The sequence below is a fragment of the Camelus bactrianus genome, chromosome 22 (assembly GCF_048773025.1).
Source record: "Camelus bactrianus isolate YW-2024 breed Bactrian camel chromosome 22, ASM4877302v1, whole genome shotgun sequence".
Classification (NCBI taxonomy): Eukaryota; Metazoa; Chordata; class Mammalia; order Artiodactyla; family Camelidae; genus Camelus; species Camelus bactrianus.
The window spans coordinates 23,666,632-23,689,138 of NC_133560.1; the positions used below are offsets into that span (position 1 = coordinate 23,666,632).

The window sequence follows — 22,507 nt, forward strand, 5'->3', positions numbered from 1 at the left end:
CCCCCGCTGGGTCCCCGTGCAGTACTTTGCTGGAGATAATCAGGCGCTGACGAGCCGCTAGTCCTCCGCTGTCTCCTCCCAGCATCAGGGAAACCTCCTCCTACTCCCCGGCTCTGGCAGCTGGCACAGCAGCCCCACTTGGTGCCTGCCTTTGCGGGGAGTCCTCACTCGGAGCAGGGCTGCTCTCGACACTCCCCCTTTTCTCTCCTCTCTCGGGGACCCCTCTTTCCTTTCCATTGGGCAGGCAATGGATGCCTGGGCTTCAGCTGGCTTGGACCCCTGGGTGCTGATAAGGTGGGACTCTCAGGACGGCTGGAGGACTCACTGCGCTGCCCACTAACCACACAGCCTGACCCCGGAGCTGATGCGATACAGGTGAGTGAGCCGGTTGGGCTTCCAGAGGTGTGTGCATCCTGGGGGCAGGGTCCTGCCAGGAGTCAGACCTTTATTTCCTTGCTGCAACATTACCTGCACATGCAAACGTAGAAACCCTATGACCTCCTCCTCCTCTTACTATGAATAGCTTTTCTTTGTGGGTAGGGAGTTTATTTCTCTTGGCAGTTTCGCTTGACGGGGGCAGACCCCTGACTTCCAGCTTATACTTGGTTCTTTATGAAAATCCATTTTCTTTCAACCGCCCTTAGCGCTCTTGTATTACTTGATGTCTCTGCCACCTGCCGTGGACATGTGACGTTCCCCCAATGATGATAGTTTCCAACCTAAGTCAAATTATACTTTTTTATGCTCTCCCCACCCTGTCACACTCACGCCTACATTAGTCTCCGCTTTGAGACCCAGGAAGGCTGGACAAGAGACAGATCCCGCGAGCCTCCCCCTCCCCCATCGCCTACGGCTTTGTTGGGTGTGGGTGTCCCCGAAACAAAAGTTCGAGAGGCCGGTGTTGCCGGGGCCTTGTTTGCTGTGCTCAACGCAGCGTGAATGCGTTGGAAAAAGGGAGCTGGCAGATGGGGTTTTGGCTGTTGAGGATAATTACATCGTCTTAGGAAACCGCTTGTTCCGTTGAATATTTAACATTCGCTCCTCTCTCGCGCCAAATGAAAAGCGGAGACAGCGCTTGACACCCCTTTAGACCATCCCCTCTCTGTTAAACATTTTTGGACAGAGATGACTCTCCGAATGGCGCTTGTTTCTCAAGAAGTGAGAGAAACAGAACCCCTCTGCTCCTCTCGCTGCTGACGGCTTCAGAGAACACGTGCGGAGCCGGAGCGCGCGTGCGCGAGCGCGGGAACGGGGAGGCGCCCCGCGGGCGGGCTCCGCTGCCTTTTCCCGGGGCTTCTGGTCTGGGGGCTCCTGAGAGACTGAGCTGGGAGAAGGAACCAGAATAGAATGTAAACAGAGGACAGAATACCTTCCCGGAGGCGGTAGCGTCTCTTGTGGCTGAACGGACAAGAGGGGGAGCTCATACCTTCGCCCTCCTGAGCTCCAAGGTGCGCTGGGGCTGGGGGAGGGGTGGTCTCCACTGGGTATCCGGGCTGCGTCCTGAGTTTCCTGTTCAGAGTCAACAGCTTCAGGGCGGACTTACCATTTCCCATGAGGGCTCTTACTGGGACAGTCTTAGGTCCCTGATGGGGGGATGGGGAGAAGTGGGAGTCTGGGTGTCTGTGGCTGATGCTGGCCGCTCACCCCCTACTTGGCCTCTAGTCCCTCTAACGCCAAGCCCAGGTTATGGAAGGATTCCCAACTCCAGACTTCTTAGTAACTGTCTATCCCATTGATAATCTGTTTTCCCCAAAGACATAGGGATTTGCAGAGACACATAAAGATGCCACTGGGACATCTTCCCTCCAGATGAGACTGGTGTAATTCCATGCTGCCCGTTACTCTCCCCCGTTGTAAGCGGGAAGATGAGGACCAGGGTTCTGGAGGCAAAGGGTGGATTTGACATTGAACAAATTACTGGGTTAATGACCTGCAAAGTAATGCAAAGTGCAGCTCTTGGACATCACACGCTCTGGCAGAGGGTTTGACTTATTTATTTTATTATTCTTTCTGAAATGTTAGCTTACAGGACCAGAGGGCCCTTAAGGGTGGAGGGCAAGTGAGGGAAGATTCTATTCCAGGATCTTTCAACCCCGCTGACTTCACAGTGACAGACAGGCGAGGGCTCTTGGCAAGCTCTCCTAGCCCCTTCGGCAAGGCCAAGCCTGACGGATGGAGGCTGCAGGGACTGACTTACCCTAGTGGGAGGGGCCGCTATTCAGAAGCCGCAGACCTTCCTCTCAAAGTGCAGACTTTTAACTAGCAGCATCTCCTGGGAATGCAGAGTCTCAGGGCCCACCCAGCTCTGCTGAGTTAGAATCTACATTTGAACAGAATTCCCGCGGCCTTGTGCAGGTCAGAGTCTGAGAAGCCCTGGGGGCATCACTCAGCCCCCTGTGCCTCAGTGTTCCCAGCCCGTGACCAGGCTAACCAGGACACCTAACTGGTAGGGTTCCTGGGGGGCCTGGCCAGGTGATACTCAGTGCTGGGAATATAACAGTGCTCACTAATCTTGGCTTCTTTCAAATTTCTCTCCAGAGCAATTTCTTTTCTTTTCTTCCTTCCTTTCTTTCTTTATTGATGTATAGTGGGTTTACAGTGTTGTGTTAGTCTCTGCTGTACAGCATAATGATTCAGTTATACACAGATACACTTTCTTTTTTGTATTTTCTTTTCTTTTTTGATTGTAAAATACATACAACAAAAAGTTTATCATTTTCACCATTTTAAAGTGAACAATTCAGTGGCATTTAGTGTGTTCATAATGATATTCAGCCATCACCTGTGTCTAATACCAGACCTTTTTCATCACCCCAAAGGAACACTCTCTACCCATGAAGCAGTTACTCCCATTCCCCTTGTCCCCCGGTGCCTGGCAACCACCAATCTGCTTTCTGTCTTTGTGGACTCCCCTCTTCTCCATATTTCATAGAAATGCAATCATGCACTAGGTGGCCTTTGTGTCTGGCTTCTTTCACTTCTGGTGTCTTCTGTAATTCACGCTTTCCCCCCTTCCCTTGCTTCCACATGTCCCACCCACCCCTCCCCTAACGCATGCAGGTCAGCTGAATATGGGAAACATTCTGGACCCTACTCATTCACGGGTTAATTCTTAGTGGCCAAGAGCAAAATGTAGGGAGGCTCAGTCTTCAAACATTTTTTCGGAACAGGATGCCAGGGCTACTCATTTTTTTCCCCTCTAAAAGTGTTTCCAATTTCGGTATTCAGCTTTTGCCCTCCAGCGAAAAACCATCACTGTATTTTCTTTCAGCCCTAAGGGGAGGCAGTTTCTAGGCAATTTCTTCAGAGATTCTTAAAGATCCCAAGAGGCACAATAATTGAGTCACAGGGGCCCACACAGTTGGTACTCAATAAATGTTTGTTGAACAAAGCACCTCAACACTAATAATTACCATGTTAATGAATTAATGTCTTCATGTATTAATACGTGGTTATCACCCACAGCCACTGGTCAGCCCGAAGGGGCAGAATGAGTGAGGGAGACTGTGAAACCCCTACTAATGCTAAATACCGAGAAGTCAAAAATACGTGTTGAAGGGGAAAAAAAATTCCAAAGATGCAGCTTGTGGGCAAAACTACCCACCCACTCCTGAGAATAGAAGAGAGCTAATGCGTAACAGTTTAGCTTAAGGGAGCAACATTAGAGGAACATTTCCCCCTGGGGGAAGTTTTTATTTTTCCTGGCAGTCTGTCCTTTTTCCTTTTAATCTTGGAGCATCAGTGGAGTCAAGCAAGTTTAAAGAGTGGGGAGAGAGAGAGAATACAGAATGAAAAATAGCACCCAGCATCTGAAACATTGGTCCAGTTGCCATATTGCTCGGGACAAGAGGAATAATTGATACACTTTTCAATAAGTGTTCATTGTGTTCTTCCTTCTGGCCAGGCACTGTACGAGGCTCTGAGGATTCAGCAGAGAATGGAATCAGCATGGTAGTCACAGTCATAATAATATCGAACACTATTTAGGGTATCTAGGGATGACCACGTGCAGGACACTGTTTCAAGCGTATTACATAGAGTGAAATTATTTCATCCTCACAAAATCTCTATGAAGTCTGTGTTCTTATCATCCTCATTTTACAGATGGGGAAACTGTAGCCCAGAGAGTTAAAGTGACTTGCCCAAGGTCACACAGCAGGAGGGGCAGATCCAGGTTCCAAGCAGGCTGGCTGCAAAGCTGGGGATATTTCTCCTCCAATTCTCGTCAGTCATTGGTTGAGGAATCTTCCAAGAGTATTAACTCCCTAGCTTCTCTGGCCTGTCCCTCACTCTTGCAGCCAGAACTAGCCTCATGCAGGGTGTGGCAGGTGCTGGAGGTAGGGGCCATGGGCATGTGTGAGCAGGTAAGAGTTTTGGTCACTGGTAGAATTCTCTTGGCAGCTTCATACCGGAAGCATCTTTTGAGCTGGAGTTTGGGTGGGCAAGTGGAAGGCATTCAGGATGGAGGCAAAGAGGCGTGAAAGTTGGGGGTGCGTTCAAGATTGGCAATGGGGAGTCCTTTGGGGATTGGGCAATGGATGACCTGATATTCTATGATGAATTGGAGGGAGGAGAGACTCAGGGAGGAACGAATGTGGAGGAAAGGATTATGGTTCACCTGCATGGGACGAATGAATGATGGCAAGTGGGAGAGGAAGTATGAAGTAGGATCAGCAGAGTAGATGAATAGAATGTGGGGTGAAGGAGGAAGAGAGGGAGCCCCAAAATGGTGGAGGTGATGAATTCCACTGCATTTTGGGTTTCTTGCAAATTTGACCAAGGGCGCCCTAGAACGCCTGAGTCAGATCATGTCCCTCCTCTGTCTAGAATCTTCCATGGCTTCCACCTTACACAGAGCAAAAGCCAAAGTCCTCCCTGAGGTCCATAAGAGCCTGTACCATCTGTCCCTGTCATCTTCCTCTATCACCTCCTCTCCTTCATCCCCTCACTCACTCCACTCCAGCCACACAGGCCTCCTCCCTGTTCCTCAAACACACCAGACACATTCCAGCCATAGGGCCTTTGCACGGGCTGTTCGCTCTGCCTGGACCACTCTTACCCCCAGACACCCTCATGGCTCCTTCAGGTCTTTACTCAAATGTTTCTTTCCCACTAGGGCCTTTTCTGGCCACTTCTCGAAATGACATCATACTTCCCTCTCCTTTCCTATTTTCTTTTCTCCAGCTGACATTCTGTATATTTTACTTGTTTGTGTTGTTTCTGGTCCGTCTCCCTCAATAGAATGTCAGTTCCATGAGGGCAGGGACTGTTGTCTATTTTGTTCACTGCTGGGTCCCCAGTGTCTACAGTAGTGCCAGGCACACAGTAGGTGCTCAGTAAATATTGCTGGATGAACAAATTTATGAGTGATGGGGAGGATAATGGAGCCATGAAGCTAAAGTTGGGAGAAAGGATTCAGTTTGAGATTCCGTGGCTCCTGTGGATCCTGCCAAACAGCTGGCACACCGTGGGGTCTCCCTGCCTCTCTCCTTCCTAAATCCCAGTCAATGTCCTGGAGTTGTCATGGAAACTATCCAGTGACCCCAGGTGATCTGTTCACCCTGGTGGGAGGGAGCGTATGTCTCGCTGTGCTGTGATCGGCAGTTGAGTGAGCGGGTGACAAACAAGACCAGCTGTGACATGGTTTCTTCTCAACAGGGGATGGATCTTTGTAGCATACTCGGGGCTACGTTGGTGCGTGCTGGTCTGACTCTGGGCTTCAGCCTTTGCCATCTGGCCTGGCATTTTCTTTAGCTCTGTTCTCATGTATGTGGGGCAATTCTGGAGTTTTGCCCTCAAGCAATGAGAGCTCTTCTTGGCCCTGGCTTTATTTTTCATTTCACCTTGCTCTTGGCTTCTCTTTGCAAAGATGGGATGTGGGGTGGGTTCACGCTGCCTGAGATGCGGTGACTTCCGGTTGTGCTCTGAATCAGCACGAAAACTCTGGTCTGTGTCTGTATCTACTTCTTGGAGCCCTCAATAAGTGGGTGTCTGATGCTGTGAGGCAGGAAGGCTGTAGTGCTGGGGCAACTGAATATTTAAGAAACTTCCAGAAGATGGGTGGATGCGGGGAGTGTCATAGCTCAGTGGTAAAGAGCATGCTTAGCACGCCTGAGGTCCAGGGTTCAATCCCCAGTACTTAAATAAATTGCACTTCTTTAAAAAAAAAAAGGAAGTGGGTGGATGTTTTTGGATCACCTGTTAAGAGTTTTTTAAATACTTTTTTGGGGGGTAAAATAGACATAACATTTATCATTTTAACCATTTTTCAGTGGTATTATGTACATCTGTATTATTTGGCATCACCACCATCCGTCTCCAGAACTCTCTTCATCTTCCCAAGCTGCAGCTTTGTCCCCATTAAACACTAACTCCCATTTCCCCCTCCCCTAGCCCCTGACACCCACATTCTACTTTTTGTCTCTATAGTCTGACCTCATCTCAGTGGAATCATACGGTACTTGTCCTTTTGTGACTGGCTTCTTTCACTGAGCGTAATCTCCACCAGATACATCTGTGTTGTGACATAGGTCTGGATTTTCTTCCTTTTTAAGGCTGAATAGTATCCCATTGGATGTACATGGTATTCTTTGTTTATCCATTCATCCTTCGATGGACATTTGGGTTTGTTTCCCTGTTACCAATCAAGACTCCTTACCAGCTTTGCACAAGGGTTCCCTTTTCTCTGTATCCTTGCCAGCACGTCTCACTTCATGTCTTTTTGATGATAGTCATTCTAACAGGTGCAAAGCGATACCTCATTTTGGTTTTGATTTGCGTCTCCCTGATGATTAATGATGTTGAGCACATTTTCATGTGGCTGTTGGCTGTTTGGATGTCTTCTGTGGAAAAATGGCTGTTAGTTCCTCTGCCAGGTTTTTTTTTTAAACATTTTTTTTCTGCTGGTTTTTAAAAATTTTATTTTAAAAAAATTGAACTGTAGTTGATATACAGTTAGTTTCAGGTGTACAGCAAAGTGAATCAGTTTATACATACATATTTTTTCAGATTCTTTTCCATTATAGCTCATTATAAGAAGTGGAATATAGTTCCCTGTGCTATACAGTAGGTCCTTGTTGTTTATCTATTTTATATGCAGCAATGTGTATCTGTTAATCCCAAACTCCTATTTTATACTTCCTCCCTTTCCCCTTTGGTAATCATAATTTGTTTTCTACGTCTGTGAGTCCATTTCTGGTTTGCAAATAAAACTCGTATTTTTTTAGATTCCACATATAAGTGATATATGGTATTTGTCTTTTTCTGTCTGATTTACGTCCCTTAATATGATAATCTCTAGGTCCATCTATGTTGCTGCAAATCTCTGCTGATTTTTAAATCAATTATTATTTTTTTTGCTGCTGAGTTGTATGGGTTCTTTATGTATTTTGGATACCAACTCTTTATCTGACATAGAATTTGCAAATATTCTTTCCTATTCTGTAGATTGCCTTTTTGTTTTGCTGATGGTTTCTTTTGCTGGACAGAAGCTTTTTTGTTTGATATAGTCCTGCTTGTTGATTTTTGCTTTTGTATCTCCTTGTTACAAGTTATTACTTCTAGATAGAGCCCTAACACTTGCCAGCTACTTGGCTACCTGCTCCGGAGATTGTTCAGGGTCTGGAAATCACGTTTACTATCAGCCAAATAAAACAGCTGGAAAGTGATGAATGCATTTGAAGGTCGGTTCAAAATGACATTTGGATTACCTTCATCCTGGCTGTTAGAATCCATGGTCTGTTGAATTTCACACTCTTCAGCCTAGAACTCAGGAAGGGGTATCATTTCTTTCCATGGGTCTTAGCAACTCTTGTTTTGTCCTGGGCTAGATGAAGCTGCGTTATTGACTGAGAGCTTAGTACATAGAGCAAGATAGGAAGGAGTGAAACTGCCTAAGAGAAGCTCAAACAACAAGTGGAAGAAAGAAAATAAAGGCTGAGAGAGAGAGAACAAGAGCGAAGAAGTGAGAGGAAATAATTTCATGCAGAGATGCTGTCTTTAGCTCTCTTTTTAGTGAACGCTTTGGTGTTCGCAACAGGACTCCACACCTTTTTATGTTCCCTCTTGAATGCAAAGCTTTCAAAGCACAAGAAAAACATTCATTAAATGAAACCAGTGTTACTTCCATCCAGTAGTGTATTAGTTAGGGAAAGGCAATGGACTGACTGATGTCCCCCTAAATTCACGTGTTGAAGCCCTAACCGCCAATGGGATGGTATTTGGAGATGGGAGGTAATTAAACTTAGATGAGGTCATAAGGGTGGGCCCTTTTGATGGGATTAGTGCCCTTATAAGAAGAGATGCAGAACTTGGTCTCCCTCTCTTGCTCCTCCTTGTGAGGACACAGAGAGAAGGCAGACATCTACAAACCAGGGAGAGAGCCTTCATTTTGAGAGGAGACAAAATGTTTAAGCCACTCAGCCTATGGCATTTTGTTATGGCAGCTGGAGCTGACTAAGACAGGAATGCTGCTGTAACAAATAGGCTCCCAATGGGATGAAAGGTGAAGCACAACAGAAGTTTGTTTTGAACTCACCTGATAGCCCTGTCAGGGTGTCCCTGGTCAGCAGATGGCTCTCCTCCACAAAGTGACTCAGGGACCCAGGCTCCCACCCTTTCACGGCTCCATTGCACTCAGGGCCCTTAGTGTCTTCCACATCCAGCCAGCAGAGAAGAGAGGGAGCTCATCAAGAGCAGACCTGCTCCTTAAATCTTTGACCTGAGGTGACACTCTTTACTTCTGCTCACATCCCAGGGGTGAGAATGAGTCACGTGGCCACACCAATTCAGGAGGAGCTAGGGGTTTAGTCCCTGGCCACTGTCTGTTCACCAGGGTGGTGCCTTGAATTTTAAAGGGTATGCAATCTTTTTTTTTAATTTAAGTTTTTTTTTTTGTGGGGGAGGTAATTAGGTATGTATTTATTTATTTTAATTTAAAGACATCCTCCCACACCAGTGAATAAGTTGAAGCCTTGTTAGGGTTACATTCCAGCCCCTGCCTGGTCTTACTGTTATTTCCTGGATGAAGGGCCTCATAGGTGTTTTTGAATTTGCATCCTCTTTGATGTGTCTAATGAGCCCGGGAAGTTTTAGAGAATTTTTCCTCTACCTTTTTGCTTAGGTACTGTATCCTTTACCAAATTTTATGAGAGATAAAGTTGCTTTAGCAGTTATTAGCACTTGTTTCAGCTGTGAGTAGTGAAGCCTGGTGCCCAGCACAGCTGTGTAAATGTCCCTTTCCACATAGGGGTGCACAGAAGGCCCCCAGACTTCTCTGCTGTCCCGCCTTCCCTGCTTCTCCCCCGTTGCCAAGGCTGGGCCAGCCTGGATTAATTAGGAGCATCTCCGGGTGCCATCTGGTTGCTATGGCAACTCAGGCTGGTCCAACCTTGGCAATGGAGGGTCAGTCCCCATCTCCAGTGTGGTTTCAGTTTGGATTCTGGGAAGTAGATGCAAGCAATCCCTGGTATCTAGGAAAATTCTATTCGGATGACATTAACAATAAGGTTTTCTGTGGCTTCAGGCTCAATGCCGCTTCTTTTCTTCTATTTTCTCCCCCCACCCACCCGGTCTTCACTTTGCACCATCTGTTCATGGAACCTGGCTGCTTCTAGGGGAAGCAAACTCCACATGTTTTGCCATTTCCATCGTGCTGTGGGCAAACAGAGAGAGGGAACAGCACACCTGGTCATGGGGCTCCCGCAGGTGCTGGGGACGGGCAGCCGGCTGGAAGTGCCCATTGGCTGGGGATGTGTTTGTTTCTTGTGTGTACACACAGGACAGCTGGGACTCCGTGGCTGGAAGCGCTTGGGAGAGCTCTCCAGAGCACACTTGACGGTGTTGCTGGAGCAGCTGCCCCACCTCACCCCTCTCCCAGCTGCCAGGCTCCACCCACCTGCCAGGATATCGACATGAAAGCCAGTGTTGACCAAGCACTTTCCATGGCCTGGAGCTATGCTCAGGGTGCTGCTTTCCCTTGGGTTAGCCCACTAACCCCTCACAAAGGCTCTCTGGAGTACTTATCATTATCCCCATCTGGTGCAGGAGAGAATAGAGACTCAGAGGATGAAGTAGTTTTCTGGGGACCACACAGCCAGTTGATTGTGTGCTGGGGTTAGATCTGGCTCTGAAATTAATCTTCTTCCCCTCACACTTCATCCCTTCCCTACTTTGGAGAAGTCCTGGATCCCAGGCAATGGTCTGCTGGGTGCTTGATAATGTTTTCCTGGGTAGACCCATTCCTAAGGCCATTCATTCATTCATTCAGGCAAGAAATATTTAAAGTGTCAGGGACCCAATGACAAACAAGACAGATCAAGATACTTGTATGGATGACACGGACATCCTATGGGGAAGACAAAAAGCCCCATGAGGAAGACATCACTGGAGGATATGATGGGGAGTGCCTGCGTGTGACCACAGCCCTGAATGATGAAAGGGAGCTGTCCCAGCAGAGACGAGGGGAACAGCATTCTAGGAAGAGGGAACAGCAGTTGCAAAGGTGGAATGAGCTTGGCAGTGCCCAGGGATGGCGAGGCCAGTGAGTCTGGAGCTTAGATGGTGAAGGAGAGAAGGGGTCAGAAAGATGGGGAAGCCTGTAGGGTATGGCTTTTATTTCTATCAACAAAAGAGCCGGCTGACTCTTTTCAGAAAGACCCTGCTGAATGCAGAGCAGAACTCAGGTCGGGAGAGGGGAGTGAGGAGGCCAACCCATCTGGGAGGGGCAACTGCCTAAGTCTGGGCCAGTGAAGAGGGAGGCTGCACCGTAGGAAGTGGTCAGATTCAGGATATATTTTGGAGGCAAATGGATGGGACCTGCTGATGGGCTGGACTTGGGGAGTAGAGGCAAAGTTGGAACCATGAGTGATGACCCAATATGTGGTTTGGGCATCAAGCTAAACTGGGGGCCTGTAATGAGATGGAGGAGGCTGGGGGCCAAGTGCTGTAGAAAAGGGGCAGGGAAGAGAGCATCCTATCTCGGGCCTGTGCAATGAGCTGGTGGATGTCTTAAAAGATGTCACCTGGATGTGTGCCTTGGGTTTTGTTTTTCCTGGTCGTCCTCCCAACTTCTCAGGTACAAATATCCCTTCTGTAGGTGCCTGAAACTTTTTCCATCAAGCCTGATCCCTGGGGTTTTAGCTGCATCATGGATACTACACAGCACACTCAGCCTGTAAATTGGATTCTTTCCTTAACACAGACAGACACTGTGAGAATATTTTGGGGGGTGGGAGGGGCAACTTCCGGAGGTAGAAATGGAACTTGGTTGCAAGACATTCGAGCCCACCTTTTGTCCTTAGTTTTATTCCTGCTAAATGGGAAGGAAAATACCTTCCACGCGTAAGTGCTTATGAAAGGAATAATGGAGTTTTTTTCAATGCGACGAGAATGTATTTGGGAAAACACAAAAGGCTTTGTAAATTCATGATCGTAGGCGATTAAGAGTAAGGTTTCACAGGAGTAAATTGAAGCTTAAAGGCATCATGAAGGATAGGTCTATTAAACTCCATTAGATACAAGACTTGAGAAAAGAACAACTTACCCAGAGGGAAATGGTGTTGTTTAAACTGATATTGAATTGCTCTGCTTAGGCGAGGCTGGGAGAGCTCTCATTTCTTTGATGGTTTAAAGCAGAGCAAGAGGAAATAGTCAGGAGGGAGATATGCCTCTGCTCCCTCCCCCATTTCTTTGCCCCGATCTCCTTACTCCTATGGGTGTTGAGGTGACTTTTGTAATATTTGTGCATGAGATTTAGGCTCCTAATTCTGTCTCATTCATGCTGGCCTTCCAGTGGGTTTGCTTTTCTTGGATGGACACTTGGAGGCTAATGGTGGGGGCTGACACGTGGGAAAAAAAATCAGTTTCAGGTTGAAAGTATGCTGTTAGGTGAGTTGTGGGTCTGAGAGCATCTCACTCCAAGAAGAACCAAGGAAATTATTCTTCCTGTGGTCCACAATGTCCTGTGTGATCTGCCCTGTCACCTCCCCACCATCATCTGCTACTCTCCTCCTCACTCACAGCCACCCAGGTCTCCTTGTTGCTTGAGCCAATCACACACAGCCAGGCCCCAGGACCTTTGCACCTGCTGTTCTCTCTACCTGGAACACCATTCCCTCGGATACCCAGCAGGGCTACTGCATCACCTCCTTTAGGCCTCTGCTCAGATGTCACCTCCTCAGTGAGGCTGTCTCTGACCCTGTATTTAATACAATAACCAGCCCACCCAACACATCTTATCACCTTTTGTGGTGAGCTGAACTGTGCCTCCCCCCCTCCCAAATTCATGTGTTGATGTTCTAACCCACAGTAGCTCAGAATGTGACTGTATGTGGAGGAAGGGCCTTTAAAGAGGTAATGAAGTTAAAATGTGGCCATCTAGGCAGGCTCTAATCCAACTGACTGAAGTCCTTACAAGAGGAGGAGATTAGGACTCAGACACAGTGGGAAGACCATGTAAAAAGACACATGGATAAGAGAGCCGTCTACAAGCCAGGGAGAGAGGCCTCAGGAGAAACCAAACCCTGCCGACAGGAATCTTGATCTCAGACTTGTAGTCTCCAGAACTGTGAAGGAAATAGGTCTCTGGTGTTTAAGCCGACCTGACCGTGGTACTTTGTTCTGGCGGTTCCAGCAAATGAACACACCCTTCCTGCTTAGTTTCTCCCCACGGCACTTTTCCACTCCTAATCACCACAGAATGTACTTATTTGGTTCGCCATCTGTTTCCCCACTACAACCTCCATTCCATGATGAGGGGGATATTTGTTTGTCTCATTCACGTTGTGTCCCCAGAACCCAGCACAGCAGCTGCTCACTCAGTGTTTGCTGAATGAATAAGTGAATGAAGTGGAGACAGAGATCTTTTTCTGGGCTCTAAGTCTAAGATATATTCGGGAGAACCCTGTCCTTTTTCTCTTAAGTAAACAAACACTAGCCCCTGAAGGTGGCAAAGAGCAGGCTCACTCGACAGGTGGCCCTGCCCTGGGTGGATTTTAAAGCTGACCCTTGAAACTCACCCTTTCAGTTTTCTAAGGGACTCTCTCGAGCTCACAGGACCCAGGGGCCAGAGGCGCCGGAACAAGCAGGCTCCTGACCACCCATTTTGCAGAGGGGTACACTGAGGTGCGGAGAAATCCGGAGTCATACCCTCCGTGGCCACCACCTGGGAGGTGGGGCATCTGTCCTGCGACACAGCCCGGCGATCTTTCCCTTCACCGTGCTGTCTCTGTTGCCGGGCAGCTCCTAAGAACTGGCTTCCCAGCCCGGAGTTGCCAAGGAAATACTAAATCCCGTTGGGCCGGTCCTGGGGTGTATTTTGACTTCCTGTGAAAGAGGCCGGCGCCTGTGCGGTCCTCCGAGCCTCCCCTCTCTTCCTCCCTGGGTTTGCTCTCTCCGCACCTCCCTTACTCTCGCTCTTTCTGGCTCTCTCCTCTTTTCCTCCTAGTTTCACCCCGGGCTGGAGGCAGAAGACCCTGGGATTTCTGAGTGAGGCCCATGGATGTCGAAGTCCTCCCGGGTCCCGGAGCCCATGTTCTCGCCCCGCAATTATTATGACGCCCTGCACGACCGCGGCTTGGGGCCCCCAGGTCCGGACGGCGCCCCCGCGGGCACGCGCAGCATCCTGCAGGACGCGCTTTCCCCCCGGATGAGCGGCAGCTGCGAGGGGCCCCCTCTGAAGCGGCGGGGCGGCGTGGTAGACCACCGGGATGTCATCTTGGCCCACCAGGCGCACAAAATCCACAACACCCCCCAGGCCAGGAGGAAAGAATGGGAGTGAGTATAAACCGGGCCGATGGGGTGGACGGCCGGCCCCATTCCCGGGTAGGACAAGAGGTGGGGAGGGGTAAACGGGGTCTCTTGGGGTCAGGCAACTCTGGTTTCCTGAAGCCTCTGGGGCGGTGCGGGACGGGGAGGGGGGGAAGGAAAAGCAGCGGGTTTATACGGCTGTGCTGGTTGCTGAAACCTCAAATTCCTTCCCTGCCTGTTGATCAATACCTGCTGCCTTGAGCCCCCTTCTGGGAACCTCGAGGGTATCCATGCTGCAGCAACAAAGGGGTTAATTGTGGGCGTGGCAGGGCGTGCTGGAAGGACCCTGCTCTGGGTTCTGTGAGTGTCCACTCAGAGGGGTCAGCAAATATTTCCAATCGGATGGGCATTCCCGACCCCTGCTGAGAAATGCCACTTTCTGGGGGGAAAAAGCGGGAATCGCACTTCTACCTCAAGCCCTGAATGTAAACCTGTTGGTTTTGGGGCCAAGACGGTTTGTGCAGAATGGGGGAGGGTAAGGGGTGGAGGAGAAGGTGGTGGCTCTGACGACGCTGGTCCTGGGCCCCCAGTGACCCCGGAAGTGGGTCTTCTCCTAGGAGCTGCCGTAGGGTGGAGGGGTGGACTTTGAGACGACTCTGCTGTGGGATCTTGGAGAAGTGGCCTCCCTGGGCTCGTATGTCCACTCATGTCCGCGCTCATGAAATCGCTCTTCCTAAGCTGTTTGAGTATTGAAGGCAGTTTGTGGGGAAGTTCCATTCCGGGTATGGAGGGAGAGCAGATGCTTTTTTAAAAAATTTATTTTGGAGGGGAGGTAATTAGGTTTATTTATTTATTTATTTTTAATGGAGGTACTGGGGATTGAGCCTAGGACTCCATGCTTGCTAAGCATGCGCTCTGCCCCTGAGCTATACCTGGTGCTTTTTACTTTTTTTTTTTTTTTTTTGCTGGACAGCGTCTTTGGCCAAGCCTCAGAGTTGGGCAGTGGATTCCTGGGCAGACTGCAGGAAAGTAGGGTGTGAATACGAATTCAGGGCTATTGGAGCTGAGACAGACGTGGACCCTAATCACTCCCTTCTCCCTCCTTCTTCACACGGCCAGTGTGACCTGTGGGAAGTTGGCACCACCAGGTACCACACACAGCTCTCCACCAGGCTATTCCGCCCCCACCCCCCCGCCCCCATTTTCCTCCTTCTGGAAGGGGGAGCTGGATTATAACTGCCAGTTGGATGAGGGGTGTGCCGGTGGCTAGTGATGGGTGTGTAAATACAGAGTGCAATGAAAACTGTATTTCGAAAATGGGCCAACGCTCATTTTGAATCGGAGGGCTTTAGGTTAGGTGAGAAAGGTGGTAGCCATGTGGTGTCTCAGGTGGTTTCCTGAGGTTAGGCTGACATCTGGTGGCACATTCAGGCATCATCTAGAAAGGCAATGAGGTGGCAAAGTTTTATTTTTTTCCCCTCACACTGTCCTCCTTTTGACATTCTCTCCTCTTCATCCACACATCTAGTCACCCCCCCACCTACCCACCCTGTCCATCCATCCACCATCCATCTATCTACCCCTTTACTCACCCATCTCCTATCTTTCTTTTATTTATTTTGGGTTTTTGGGGGGGGGGTAATTAGTTCCTATCTTCCTTTTTAAAAATTTTTTTTGGGGGGAGGAGGTAACTAGGTTTATTTATTTATTTATTTATTTAATGGAGGGACTGGGGATTGAACCCAGGACCTTGTGCATGCTCAGCATGCACTCTACCACCAAGCTATACCCTCCCCCACAACTCACCTATCTTTCTAACCATCTGTCTATTCATCCATCTCCCCATCTATCCTCCCATCCATCCATTCATCTATCTATATTTCTATCCATCCATCCACCCACCCACCCATCTCTCCACCTGTCCACCTATCCATCTAGTCATCCATCCTTCTATCCACTAATCTGTATTTCTATCTATTCATAAGTCTCTTCACCCATCCTTCCACTCCTCAGTCCACCCATCCACCCTTCCATCTGTCTGTCCGTCCATCCATCCATCCATCATTTCATAAATAACTAGGGTGCACCTAATGTCTGTGGCTGCAATGCTAAACACCGCTCCTCTGTTATCCTCTCTTCAGGACTCGTCTTCTCTCTCCTCTCTTGTCCCTCTTTAGTCTTTGTTTATTTCCATTCTCCTCCTGTTTCCTTTTATTTTCTTTTTAGAAAGAAATTTGATTAGTTTTCTCTGAAACAGTGAGGCTTCATTAAGAGGTAAGAACAAGTTATTTCTGCAGACCTGCTGAAAGGAGATTTTTAGAGTAGGAAAAATCATCAGCAGATTAAAGAATCAAAAAACCCTGTTGCCCAAGGAAAATGGTAACTGAATGATTTCTAATAATAATGACAGATACTGTTTATTGGGCACCTACTAGACACTTTATGATCTGGTTGCCTGGTCGTAGCTGCTGGGTTGTCGGTTCTGCATTCTCCCCAATTTACAGATAGCAAAAGAGAGGCTGGGCGAAGTGAAATAACATGCCCATGGTTTTGCAGCTAGAAAGTGGCAAAACTGAGATTCCAACCCTGACCTGTCAGACTCCAAAACTCAAATTCTTTAAAATTTTTTTTATTGAAATATTGTTGATTTACAATGTTATATTAGTTTCTGGTGTACAGCATAGTGATTCAGTTATACATGTATATGTTCTTTTTCACTATAGGTTATTACAAGCTACTGAATAGAGTTCCCTGTGCTGTACAGTAGGACCTTGTTGTTTGTCTTTCCTGTGTATAGTAGTATATATCTGCTAATCCCAAACTCCTAATTTATCCCTCCCCTCTTTCCTCTTTGGTAACCATAAATTTGTTTTCTATGTCCTAATGTCTGTTTTTGTTTTATGAATCAGTTCATTTGTGTCATTTTTAAGATTCCAGATATAAGTGATTACCATATGATATTTGTCTTTCTCTCTCTGACTTAAATTACTTAGTATGATAATCTCCAGATCCATCCATGTTACTGCAAATGGCATTATTTCATTCTTTTTTAATGGCTAGTAGTATTCTATTGTATACATACCACAATTTCTTTATCCAGTCATTTGTTGATGGACATTAGGTTGCTTCCATATCTTGGCTGTTGTAAATAGTGCTGCTTTGAACATTGGGGTGCATGTGTCTTTTCAAATTAGAGTTTTCTCCGGATATATGCTCAGGAGTGGGATTGCTGGATCATAGGGTAACTCCATTTTTCATTTTTAAAGGAATCTCCATATTGTTTTCCATAGTGGCTGCATCAAACTACATTCCCACCAGCAGTGTAGGAGGGTTCCCTTTTATTCACATCCTCTCCAGCATTTATTGTTTATGGATTTTTTTAACGATGGCCATTCTGACAGGTGTGAAGTGGTACCTCATTGTCGTTTTGATTTGCGTTTCTCTGATAATTAGCGATATTGAGCATTTTTTCATGTGCCTATTGTTGGCCATCTTCTGATAGAGATACAATGAGACCACCACAGTTTCTCCTTCTTCCTGTGACTGATGGAGTCCTGGTGTCAGGAGGGGACAGAGTCCCAGCTTTGCCATTTCTCACTGCTCCGTTCTGCTCTCCTGACTATGTGCTTGAACCCTTGCTTTCCAGGCAAGAATCTTCCACTACTCCAGCCAACATCCCAATCCGTCAGCCCATTTACACAGATCTAAGCAGACCGCAGAACATCACCCTGACACGGTTATTTATCTTGTTTCTTGTCTGTCTTGCCCACTAGAATGTCCCCGGCGGGGATGCTTGTCTGTGTCCTCAGTGCCTGAGACTGAGGCTGCACTCATAGATGCTCAGTAAATATCTGTCAAATAAGGCACCAGATGTGGATGAATGAGGGAGGATTGCTGCCATCCAGCTAAGTTGATTTGGGTCAACCATACATTAACTATTAAGAAAGTGCGATGCTTTGTTTTAGAGGAAACAGTAACAGACACAGGAGTTTGAGTATTTTGTCCCATGCTTCCACAGACGTCCTCACTGCGGTGCCCTGACCCACTTTGGAGGTTCTTGCATCCAGAGTTGAGTGAGGAGATGCTGCCTTCCTCCTCCCCTCCCTCCGTGTTTTCCCTTCCTTCACCTCTCTCTCCTTCCTTCCCTTCCCTCCCCGTCCTCCCTCCACCCACCTTATCTCCTTTCCTCATCCCTGCCCTACTTCTCCTTCCCTTTCCTCCACCCTCGTCTCTCCCTACCTTCCTCCTCCCATTCCTCTCCCTTCCTTCTCTGTGTTCCTCCCCCATCCCTCTTCCTCCCTCCTCCTCCCCTTCTCTGTCCCCTCCCTACTTCTCCCTTTCTCCCTCCATCCCCCTCTTTCCCTCCTTCTTCCCTTTCTCCCTCCCTTTCCCGTCTCCTCTCTCCATCTACCTTCCTCCTCCAGTTCTCCCTCCTCGCCTTCATCCTTTTGCCTCCTCCCTCCTGTCTTCTCTCCACCCACTCTACCTCCTTTTCTCCCACCTCCCTTCTTTCTTCCCCTCCCTCCCACTCCCCCTTCTTCCTTTCACCAATATTGAGGACACCACCTCTGGGCTCAGCCCCATGTGGAGCCTTGGGGACACATCAGTCAACAGTCAGCTCTTGCCAGAATGACACTCTCTGCTCAGCAGGAAAACTGAACGTGAAACCAATGACCACCCGCAGGAAGAGTGTGCCCAGGCAGGGCTGTGCAAGAGTCTGGGGGGAGCCAGGAAGGCCTCCCTGAGAAAGAAATTTCCAGGCGTGTTCTATCTCGCTTGACTACATTTTTGAACCCCCGAGGAGTCTTGTTAGTTACAAATTCTGAGTCAGCAGGTCTGGGCCGGGGCCTGGGACTCTGCATTCCTTTCTTACAGGCTCCCAAATGGAGCCAACGCTGTCTGTGGACCACTGTCTGAGCAGCCAGTTCTGAGCTGCCATCATCATCATCATCATCACCAGGGAGTAGTGGACCTCAGCAGCAGAATGGAGAGCAGGGAGAGGAAAGCTGAGCGAACTGCAGCAAGTACCATGAATAGTACTTATGTGTGATGGTCGTAGTAATAACCAATATTTATGGAACACGTACTATCTGCAGGGCACAATTCCAAGCCCTTTATATTTATATATTAACTCATCACCACTGTTATAATTAAGATTGTGTCATCTGTCATTCTTTTCCAAAGGGTTTCTAAGTTTCATGTCTTATTGCATGCACACAGCAGTCTCCTGAAGCAGCTGGAGCAAGCATTGTTGCTGTTACAATTAGGATGATTATTTTGCTTCTGAGGCCGGTGGACACACAGGTCCTCAGGGTTACTAAGGCATCTGGAGGCTGAGCCAGGTCTGGGATGGCGTGACCTTGACTCCTAGGCTAGAACTGGCCATTTCTAGGATGTAGGGTCTCAGGCCCAGTCATCCTGCAGGTCGCCAGCAGGGGCTGAGGTGCTGGGCTGAATTGTCTGGTCCCCAGAGCTTGAGCTAATCAGAGGGGATATGTGAGGGGAGGAAGGAGACACTGATTCTTCTAGTGAACCAGTTTTCTCTTTGGTTTTCCCTCCATTTCCTCTGCCTTCAACATGCAACAGTTCTACGGTTTTCAGTGGGAAAATTAGGATTATTTATGTGTATGAAACTGCTAGTAAAATGACTAATGCCATTGCACCCCAAAGAGAGATGTTTAACCTGTATGTGACCTCAATAGGGGTTGAGATGGAGTTAGGTTTTCTGTGGCTCCCACTTCACTCAAGTAAAAACCAAAGTCCTCCCCAAGGTCCTCAAGGCCCTGTGTGATCTGCCTGTCACCTCCCACTCTCACCTCTTTCCCCTCTCCACCTTGCTCACTTGCTCCAGCCACATGGATCTCCTCACTGTTCATGAAATACATCAGGGTGGTCCTGCCTCAGGACCTTTGCACAGGCTGTTCCCGCTATGGGGAATGCTCTTCCCCCAGATACCCACATGGCTCATTCTGTGCCTCCTCCTAGCCTTCACTTAGAGGTCACCTCCTCGGTGAGCCTTTCTTCAACATCCTGTTTAAAATTCAGGCCCTGTGCACATCTAGTTTCATTGCCTTACCTGATTCTTCCCATTAGTACTGATAACCAACTCATATGTATTATATATTAGACTTTTTATTTTTATGATTATCTGTATTCTCTCCACTAGCTCCATGACAGCAGGACTTTTTGGTCTGGTTTGTTCTTTGCTAGGTTCCCAGCTTCTAGAACAGGGGCCACCAGGCTAAATTCAGGGGACCAAATCCGGCTGGACACCTGTTTTTGTAGGTCTTATGGGCTAAGACAGGTTTTTATATGTTTAAGTAGTGGGAAAACCCCACAGATTTCTTGAAATGTGAAAATTCTATGAAATTCAAAATTCAACATCTGTGAGATTTTATTGGAATGCAGTCAGGTTTGTGTGTATATTGTCCGTGGCTACGTTTGGGCTACAGACAGAGTTGACTCTTTGTAACCAAGACTGGCCTGCAAAGCCCAAAATATTTACTCTCAGGCACTTTACAGAAGAACTTTGGGGACTCCTGGGCTGGAACAGCACCTGGCACAGAATCAGTGCTCCTTAAGCAGCCAGCTTTGGCGGTTGCATGGGAGATGGAAACCAGGGGGCCCTCTCTCCGCGGCGTTCACCCTTTCTCACCTGCTGCTATCACAACTAGCCACCAGATGGCGCTGTGGCTCCCGAGCCCGGCCAGCGCCGGGTAGCGAACGGGGAAAGCGGTCCGCAAACCCTCCCCGGTGCCCACTTCCTGACCTTATACTTCCTGCTCGCGGTGGACTGAGAAATGGAAGGCAGGCCCAAATCAAGAATCCAATTTTCATCATGTAATACTAAAATCATTACATAAATGGCGATTTCTTTTTTCATGCACAAAGCTCTCCGTAAAGACGAATTGAGGGGGCTCAGAACTTGAAGGGCTCCCAGGAGGGCTGAAGGGTTTCAGGTAGGTCCCAGGGTCAAATGTGGGTACTGTCTGACTTTGGTATGGGGTGTGGTTACATTCCTAGACTAGGAGCCAGATGGCGGGAGTTCAAATCGCAGTCCTGCCCCTCACTGACGCTACCTCTGGGAGAGGGGCATGCTTCTCTCTGCCTCGGTTTCCTCATCTGTAAAGTGGGGATAACAGTAACACCCACCTCTGGGGTTCTGACAAAGATGAAATTCAATGCATTATTATGTAGCAAGCATTTAGAACAGTGCAGGGGCGTAGTAAGCCTTGGTAACAGTTTGCTGTGGTCCTGAGGAGGGTAAACCTTGAAACATCTGGAGGCCTCCCAGTTTACCCAGTTAAAAAAAAATTAGCAAGTTGTTAAGACATCGTAATTAAACTGAAGCCTGGCCTTTAAGGAAGACCTGCTTGGGAATCAGAGCACTTTTTTTTCCCCTTCTTTTTTAAGGGAGGCAGTTGTACAATTCTAGCCTAGTTGATATTAAAAAAAGAAAAATAGGTCTGGTCCCAGGGAGGTTCTTTTTCAGTGCAGCTGGCTGGTTTTTAGTGCAGAGAGACCCTCCTTTTGTCCTTTGAATTGGCAGCTTTGGCTACGGCCAGCCATGGACGGCCTGGGTAGGCCACACCCCCAGAGATGGTGTCCCTTATGATCTATCAGATTTTTCCACGCAAGTTTTTGGAACCCACGCAGTTTGTGAACAAACGTCCCCCCTAAGTCACCATCTTGCCCACTGCAGCCGCTCATCTTTTATTCTGCCACCATCACTCCAAAAGTCTGTCCCTCCAACACCTCAGCTGCTTCCGTCGAGGTGAGCTCTGCTGGCTTCATCTCTGCCTACACTTCTACTATTGCTCTCACTTCAGCCAAGTCTCACCAGCCTCTTTTCTGTTCCCGGCGTTTTCAAGTGCATGCTCACCTTTGCACTTGCTATTCCCTCACCCGGAATGCTTTTGCGATGGCTGGCTCTTCCTTGCATTTTAATCTTAGCACAGATGTCATCTTCTCATGTACAACCCTCCCCCCACAACTGTGGATCATATCACTCTTCGTTATCTACAATTATGTATTTTTCTTCTAAAGTAGACTGCCAGCAACTTGAGGGCAGGTTTTTTTTGAGTCTTCCTTGTCTGGTACTGTGTTCCCAGTGCTTAGAAAAGTGCCCAGTCCATAGAAGGTGCCAGTGTTTGTTGAGTGACTAGCTGATTGATCCCTGCGAACTTGAACATCTATATTGATGACTTCGCCATGTCTCTGGCTTAGAGACCTGAAAGCCTTTTAGAACAAGTGAACCCCATTTAGTTTTCTGCCCAGGGTATCCTCTGTTTCCAATTCCTGCATACTTTACTCAAAGAGGTCTGCCTGGAGGAAGAGGCAGACATGCAGACTATACACAGCATCCAGGGACTATACAGAGACCAGTCCCTATTTATCCCACAATTGCCATAAACCCAGCTCTGGGCCAAGCGGCATAGGGTATGAGCTCAAGAGGTTCTTACCCCAGCACTCATTTCACAGAAAAGGCAACGGAGGCACAGAAAAAAAAATAATGATGCCAATAGAGCAGAACTAACCTTGAAACTGTGCAAGTCCAGAGCCCAAGCTCTTAATTCCTCTCCTTACAAGTTGATAAACTTGGAAACGCTGGGCACATAGTAGAATGAATGAAGTGTGATCATTAAGCAAATTTTCCTTGCACTGTGCCTACTAAACTCCACAAAGGCAAGGTCTTTTTCTTGTTGATGCTTGAATCCTTGGAATTGCTCAGTACAGAGCTTCGCGGGTAGAAGGCACTCAC

General features: G+C 48.0%; 1 protein-coding gene across 6 annotated transcripts in view; it reads left to right on the top strand.

Annotated features, from left to right (window-relative positions):
• Positions 1-224: 224 nt before the first annotated feature.
• The window catches only part of CACNA1A (calcium voltage-gated channel subunit alpha1 A), a 280,900-nt gene continuing 258,617 nt past the window's right edge, over positions 225-22,507 (top strand). For 4 of the 6 annotated variants that reach the window (XM_074350636.1, XM_074350638.1, XM_074350634.1 and 1 more), the window contains exon 1: positions 13,289-13,773. In XM_074350636.1, the coding sequence (XP_074206737.1) occupies positions 13,499-13,773 (275 nt within the window). In that variant the 5' untranslated portion in view covers positions 13,289-13,498. Of the gene's footprint in view, positions 376-13,285; positions 13,774-22,507 lie in introns of those variants that run through there. The other 2 variants (XM_074350635.1, XM_074350639.1) reach the window with 2 other exon arrangements.